General features: G+C 40.2%; 1 protein-coding gene across 3 annotated transcripts in view; it reads left to right on the plus strand.

Annotated features, from left to right (window-relative positions):
- LOC101997958 (24-hydroxycholesterol 7-alpha-hydroxylase) overlaps positions 1-7,334 on the plus strand; it is an 88,093-nt gene that overhangs the window by 65,793 nt on the left and 14,966 nt on the right. Inside the window, exons 9-11 of one of the 3 annotated variants that reach the window (XM_013350974.1) lie at positions 617-712; positions 1,578-1,666; positions 2,612-2,671. In XM_013350974.1, the coding sequence (XP_013206428.1) occupies positions 617-712; positions 1,578-1,666; positions 2,612-2,671 (245 nt within the window). The remainder of the gene's footprint in view (positions 1-616; positions 713-1,577; positions 1,667-2,611; positions 2,672-7,334) is intronic. The other 2 variants (XM_005359803.1, XM_005359805.1) reach the window with 2 other exon arrangements.

Genomic DNA, 7,334 nt, shown 5'->3' on the forward strand with positions numbered 1-7,334 from the left:
AGAGAGAGAGAGAGAGAGAGAGAGAGAGAGAGAGAGAGAGAGAGAGAGAAAGAGATTGACGTAGCTAGGAAAGTTGGGTTTTTCTTACACTTACTATAAAATGGTGTGGGAAAATTGTCTGTATTCTGTCAATCATGTTATAAATAAACGCTGATTGGCCAGGCAGGAAATATAGGTGGGAAAACCAAACAGGAAGTAGAAATGATGTAATGAGAACAGGAGAATTCTGGGAAGGAGGAAGTTGATACTTCCCACTCCTGCCCAGACCACCAAAGCAGCAGGATGTGATCTGCCCCACTGAAAAAAGGTACTGAGCCACATGGCTAACATAGATCAGAAAAATGGGTTAATCAAGATGTGAGAGCCAGTGAGAGGCTAGAGCTAATGGGCCAATCGGCTTATAATTTATGGAGACCTATGTGTGATTTTCTTTGTAGCCAAACAATTGTGGGGAACCTGACAGGACAGAAAACACAAACAAGCAAGCAGGTTCCCTTCATGTTACAATAAAATGTCTCTTTTTCACAGTATAGCTGTAGCTTTGTTTTTAATGATCCAAACTCTCCTTAAAACTTATTTCAAAATAAGTTATTTAAAGCTGATTTTTCTACTTTAGAGCCATACAGTTCCTCCTGGTGATCTATTGATGGTGTCTCCGTTCTGGCTACACAGAAATCCAAAATATTTTCTTGAACCTGACTCATTCAAACCTGTAAGTGCTCTCTTTCAATATGTATTATCCTTTATAATTTCTGTTGTTTTTTTTCTAAGAATATAAATACATAAATTAACTGAGTATGTCTCAGTAAGTAGCCATATTTTCTGGCAACCTTGTCCAAAGTTGGCTACGATGGACCAATAGCATTTTCAATGTAGATGTCGCACCATTGGCAGGTCAAGTGGAGTGTGGAACGAGCATCCTCAAAGATGGACTTTTATACAAAATTAGGAAAGAATATGAAAGCCAATAGCCCTGGCTCTGCTGGAAGGAAGTCTTATTTTGTGTTTCTTGGGCAACTGCTTCTGTTACTGGTTTCCAAGGAGCCCACAAAATAAAAACACAGCAAATTAAAGTGGTGATCTGTTGCTTCATCTGCTTGGGGAATCACAGGCCTGCGCTGTTCCAAGAGTTCATCTAGTTCATGCCTTGCCCTTAGGAAAGTCTGGGAGCACTGGCACCCAGATGTATTTATTCCATGTCCCAGGCTTCCTCCAGGCCAGCAGTTTTGTCAGTGCCTTGCTGTTAAATTTATTATTATGATTAATTTTATGATAAAGCCTGAGACTGTGTTATAAATAGTCTTCCTCTGCTGAGGTCAATTCTGTAGGTGATTTACGTTGTCATTTACATCTGCTACTTAATAGGATTCTTGTTAAGTCCTTTTTGTTTATAAGTTCATGTTCCAAAACCACAATTGTGTCTGATATTAATAACAGGTTGGAAAAAATGAGCCACAACACCGCAACTTTGTATGCAAGGATTAGCTGTACAGCATCATTTTTAGCCCAGAGAAGTAGAGTTAAGCTTATTTATATAAGGCTGGTTTAGGGAAAAAAAAAGTATTTTCTTCCCACAGGAACGCTGGAAAGAGGCAAATTTAGATAAGAATGCTTTCTTGGACGGCTTCATGGCTTTTGGAGGCGGGAAGTTCCAGTGTCCCGGAAGGTCAGTGCAACAGCTGGACAGTGCACAGAAAGTGTACAGAAAGACAGTGGCTCTGGGGGAGCGTGACACTCAGTCCCTTTATAATCGAGCTATAGGGAAATCTAGGAGGGCACATTTGGTTTGTTTGGGCAGTGGCGGGGTGGGGTGTCCATGGGAATGTCTGCGATGACTTCTGACGAGAGACCTCAGGAGATGACACTACATTAGCTGGTGCCAAAGGATATTGGGGCCTCCACAGTTCATGGATGGGCAGTTTCAAGTACCACCTGCCCACATGTGCATGTCATCAGAGGGTATGTGAAGCATGTGTGCAAATGCATTTGCACACACGTGTCTGTGCAGATGAGAGTACACACTTAGATGTTCTTCCTCAGGTACTCCCCATCTTCAACTGGCCAAGTAGACTATGCTAGCAGTCCAGGTAGGCCCAAGAATCTGCCTGTGCCCACCTCTGCAGCCCTGGGATTAAAGGTGCATGTTTTTATGTCTGAGTTTTACTTGTTTTGTGTGTGTGTGTGTGTGTGTGTGTGTGCGTGCATGTATGCGTGCGTGTGTGTGTGTGTGTGCGCGCGCGCGCGAGCGCACATGTGTGTTTAGTGTAAGTTTTGGAAATAAACTTGGGTCCTTGTGCTGGCCTTGCAGTTATCTTCCAAACACATAACCACATTTTAAAGAGCAAAGGAGTACATTTGCTCGGCTACCGTGCTGTCATATACGTTTGCTAGGGTTCTGGACATTGCTGGCTTGTAGGTAGGCAGCAATTGATATGTGGTCCTTTATCTGGTTCCTTTGCTTGCAGAGCCTCCCCTCGGCACTCTTTATAGTCCAGTGCATCTGCAGTCAGTGCACTTGGCACCTGTTCTAGCACAAGTCTCTATCATTTAATGGACTGTTTATATATTACTTATCCAACCAGGAAAACATTGACCGTTTCCTTTTGCCCAGGATAGGCACTGGGGAAGGCGGACATGATCTGTGCCTCGTGAGATTCACACTCTACATTAGGTAACTCCCATTTCTTCATTGAAGAAGACAAAATTGGAGAAATGTTGTCATTTATTTGTAATTCTCCCACTCAAGAAATCATTACAGGTTCTTTAAAAAAGTATGTTTAACAAACTTTAATTTCTTAATTTAAAAAGTCATTCATTGTCATCTCAATAGTAATTCAGATCATATTCACAATCATTATCCTGTAAAGCATTAACTCTATTCCTCTTTCTGTGTGTTTTTGAGTATCAGTATGATTTTTATAGTTACATCTCTTCCTAAATGATTTTAATTCAGTCTTAGCCTACCATGAAAATTCTGACCTCCCCTTTAGAACTGATTTCAGGGACCTAAATCTGAGCAGATTGGTACACGATGTTTCCCTGTAGACAGTTGTTTATTCTGTACTAGGTAGTTGACATAAAATGACCCAATCAAAGCAAAAGGGGACTTTTATTTACATAATTAGGAAAAGATATTTACTTTACCCTTCACACCCCAATCAAATATTGTCATCCTCAACAACAACAGAGACAAATCAGCCAGGGCTTAGAGCGGCCATCTTTATGACAGGTTGGAGCCTGTTGATGAGAGAGCAATGATATGGAAAGATCCTGGGTCTGTGTGATAGGTCCCTCCGTGTCACGTACGGAAGCATCCTGAAGAACTTGTCTAGTTTCTGTTTTATTTGATGATCAATGTCCACATTTTAAAGACAGTTTTAGGTAGAGGTTCCATGCTTAGAGCTGGATACCTACTCACATACAAGAGCTAGACACTATCAATGCCTGCCAGGCAGTGCATGAGGAAAGTTTAAACAGTACAACAGCAACAAAACCCACCTCTTTCATTCTGACTCTCATGGTTGCCACTTTAGAAAACCAGTTTGTTAAAGAGAAAAAGATTTATCTCACTTTTTAATTTACGTCTGTGTGTATCTCTGTGTGAGTATGTACACGTGTGTAGATGCCCACAGGGGCCAGAAGAGGGCATCAGAACACATAGATCTGATGTTACCAGCCATTACAACATGGTGATGTGCATGCACGTGTGTAGATGCCCACAGGGGCCAGAAGAGGGCATCAGAACACATAGATCTGATGTTACCAGCCATTACAACATGGTGATGTGCATGCACGTGTGTAGATGCCCACAGGGGCCAGAAGAGGGCATCAGAACACGTAGATCTGGTGTTGCCAGCCATTACGACATGGTGATGTGTGTGCTTGAACTTGTGTACTTTGCAAGAGCAGCTGTTTCTCCAGTCCCAGAAAAGCAGTTTTTAACCCAATGAGAAGTCCATCGTTTTTGTCACTTAGTAAGTCATTATCCTAGCTGCAAGTCTTCTGAAAACAGTAGATGCTACTTTTTTAGGTCTCTTCATATAAATAGTTAATAGCAACTTAAGAGTTTCTTATACTTGTCTTTGGCTTTGAGCCTGTTACTGAAACCAAGTACTATAGTATTTACAGTGACACTTGTAGTAGGAGCCAGTGGTGAACAATTGCCTGGGAAGTATTGTTCCCTAGAGGAACTATCACCACTCTCCCTGGGAGCTCTTAAGGCTAAGAGACATCTATTTGAGTATAAAGGCAATGGGTACAATGAAGCCCATGAAACTATAACTCAACCAGTAGTATCTTATTTGGACAAAAATCATATTGTCAGTATATGTTGAATCCTTCCCATATGCAAGGCAGTGTCCTCTGTACCTCAGGGGATTTGAATATGAGGGAGAGCCATATTCTCAACTGTCCTGGGGTGAACACTTGTTGTTGACAAGGACACTGGATTTATAAATAGCTTCAAGGGATGGAGACTAGCAATGCTGCACAGCATACTATTCAAGACAGAGGGGTCGCTGCTTAGGGGAACTTGGTGACTTCACAGGAAAAGTGGCCTTTGAAGGGAACAAAGAGCTGTTAGGTTGAGGAAATAGAATGACCAAAAGGGTTATCAGCACAGAGGAGCATGAACTTATGTTTTAGTGGTGTTTGAGCCAGATTGGATCAGGATTGGTTGAGAAAGATTGACTATGAACATTGGGTTGGTGTGCTGGCTGATCTTGATTGTCAACGTGACACATCTGGGGAGTTCTCAAAGAGGAATTGCCTCCATCAGATTGGCCAATGGATGCCTCTAGGCATTTTTGTGATTGCTGATGTATGTGGGAAGGCCCAATCCTCTGTGGGTAGTACTACCGCTAGACAGGTGGCTCTGGGCTGTATAGAAAACATAACTGAGCCAACTGCGGGGAGCAGGCCAGTAAGAATTGTTCCTCCGTATTCTCTGCTTCAGCTACTGCCTCCAGATTCCTGCCTGGACTTCCCTCAGTGATGGACTGTAACGTGTAAGATGAAATAAACTGTTACCTCCCCATGTTGCTTCTGGAAACCAAAATTTGAATTCTTTGAACATCCGTGGCTGTCGCAGATGGTGCAAATAGCTAATTAGGAGCAGAGGGTGTTGGGGGAAAGATATTAAAGTTTTCCTTTGGAAATTCTGACTATGAAACATGGCAAAATATCCCTCATATAATCAGACTCTACAAGGTGAACACAAACGTTGACTATGTCTTACCTGTTTTTAAAAATCTTTTTTTGTCTTTTTGTTTGTTTATTTTTATTGAGCTATATATTTTTCTTTGCTTCCTTTTTTTTCTGCTCCCTCCCCTTCTACCCTCTCCCATGATCCCCATGCTAGCAATTTACTCAGACGATCTTGTCTTTTTCTACTACCCATCTAGATTAGATCCATGTACGTCTCTCCTAGGGTCTTCTTTGTTGTCTAGGTTCTCTGGGGTTGTGTAAGTCTAGTTTTCTTCTAAGTTTCTGTTTCAAAATAGCACTTTTTTCTGACACTTATTTTAGACAGGTCACTCGTGAAGCATTTTGTTTTTAAAGAGAGATAAAATAAAAATTGTTTAGGCAAGCAAATGACTTCATTTGGGTGATGTACACCAAGAGAACTTTCCACTGGGAATTTAATCCTATAAATCCTTAGTATAAACACCAGCAAATGGCAGCCATTCTTAGTGGGTATGTCAGAGGCCAACTTATTTTCTCATGCACAAAACACTCAGTGAGTCAAAGAAAGTCTCCTGCAATGTAGCTAACAATTAAATTCCATCATAAACAGAGACTCTTATGGCCGTACAGCTGTTGTTCCTTAGACTTCCTGCCATTGGGGTTTCATGAGAGTCCCTCTCTTGGGTAAACACAGAAAGTTTTGCTGATGTAGCTAAGTAAGTACTTGGTACAGCCATCAACAACTAACAGACACAATGGCAGACCTATAGCACCTCTTAGAAATAGTGGGAGTTCTAAGGGGTTTGCAGAGGAACCCGTTTCTAGGCACTTCCCTGGATTTGGACTTTCTTTGGACCACAAGCTCCCAAATAATGACACAGAGACCTATTATTAAATATAAAAGCTTGGCCTTAGCTTAGGCTTATTCCTGACTAGCTATTAAAACTTTAATTAACCCATTTATATTAATCTATGTTCTACTATGGGGCTTGTTACCTTTTCTCCATAATTTGTGTCTGATCTTGCTGGTAATCTCTGCCTGTCACATTCTTCTGCCTAGTTCCTCTTCCTCCCCAAAAGTCCCACCTATCCTCTCCTGCTTAGCCATGAACTAATCAAATCTTTATTTAAACCAATCAGAAGGTACCTTAGGCAGGTGAAGTAAAACAGAGACACATCTTATAGCATACAAAAAGATTATCCAATAACATTGTCCCCCTTTTGTCTAAATAAAAAGGAAAGGTTTTAACTCTAACACAGTAATACTATGCACAATAAGAATTACCAGATAAGAATTGCATTCACAATATCTAGCCCATTTGTATCTGGAAAATTCAAAGAAAGCACTCTAATATCGATCCTATCTTAGTGAATCCAAAATTCTATACAGAGACCACTCTTTATTATAACTAGTATTACCTTCCTAAAATATCATTTTATACCTTAAAATATTATCTTATATAAACAAATTAAGTCTTTATGTCTTTCAACCTTTATAAAGTTTACATCTCTTCTATGAGTTTATTTTTTGAATTTGGTAACAAAGAAAATAGTGAAACTATAACTAACTCATCTTAAAACCCATCAGATATCTGAAAAGGATACAGTATTACCTGAGTAGACAGGGAGTGAAGAACAAGAAAATTCCCAAACTATAGAAATGACAGAGACATCTGATTGCCTAGATAGTCATCCAAGGTTCCTCTGAAATGTTGAAATGTATCTTTGGCCTACAGGTCTATAATATCTGAGAGATTTTTCTGTAAAACAGGAACTTTGAAGGACTGGATTATTTGGTCTTGGCAAAGTTTGGCAGTTGACTTTTTTTGTGCCCTGCTTGTCCAGTTTAGACAGTATACTGTCATCAGTTGAGGCAAAGGCAGTTTCTTGCCCAGCGGCTAGCTTTGTCATATTTAGAGCAAATTCCACATGGAGATTCGATGCTCATCACCTTTTCTGAATTATATTGTTTCTGCCAAAAGCAAATATATGTCACTGTCATGAAAAGCTTTGTTATTAAAACATTTTAAATGTCATAATGTGTAGATCTCTGAAGTGTTTGAAGACCACTTATCTATCTATCTAAAATATATCTCTGTTTAACTTTGAAAAAAATACCTAGCATGATGACAAGTTTAATTGTCATAAAT

This window comes from Microtus ochrogaster, linkage group LG2 (assembly GCF_000317375.1).
Source record: "Microtus ochrogaster isolate Prairie Vole_2 linkage group LG2, MicOch1.0, whole genome shotgun sequence".
Lineage (NCBI taxonomy): Eukaryota > Metazoa > Chordata > Mammalia > Rodentia > Cricetidae > Microtus > Microtus ochrogaster.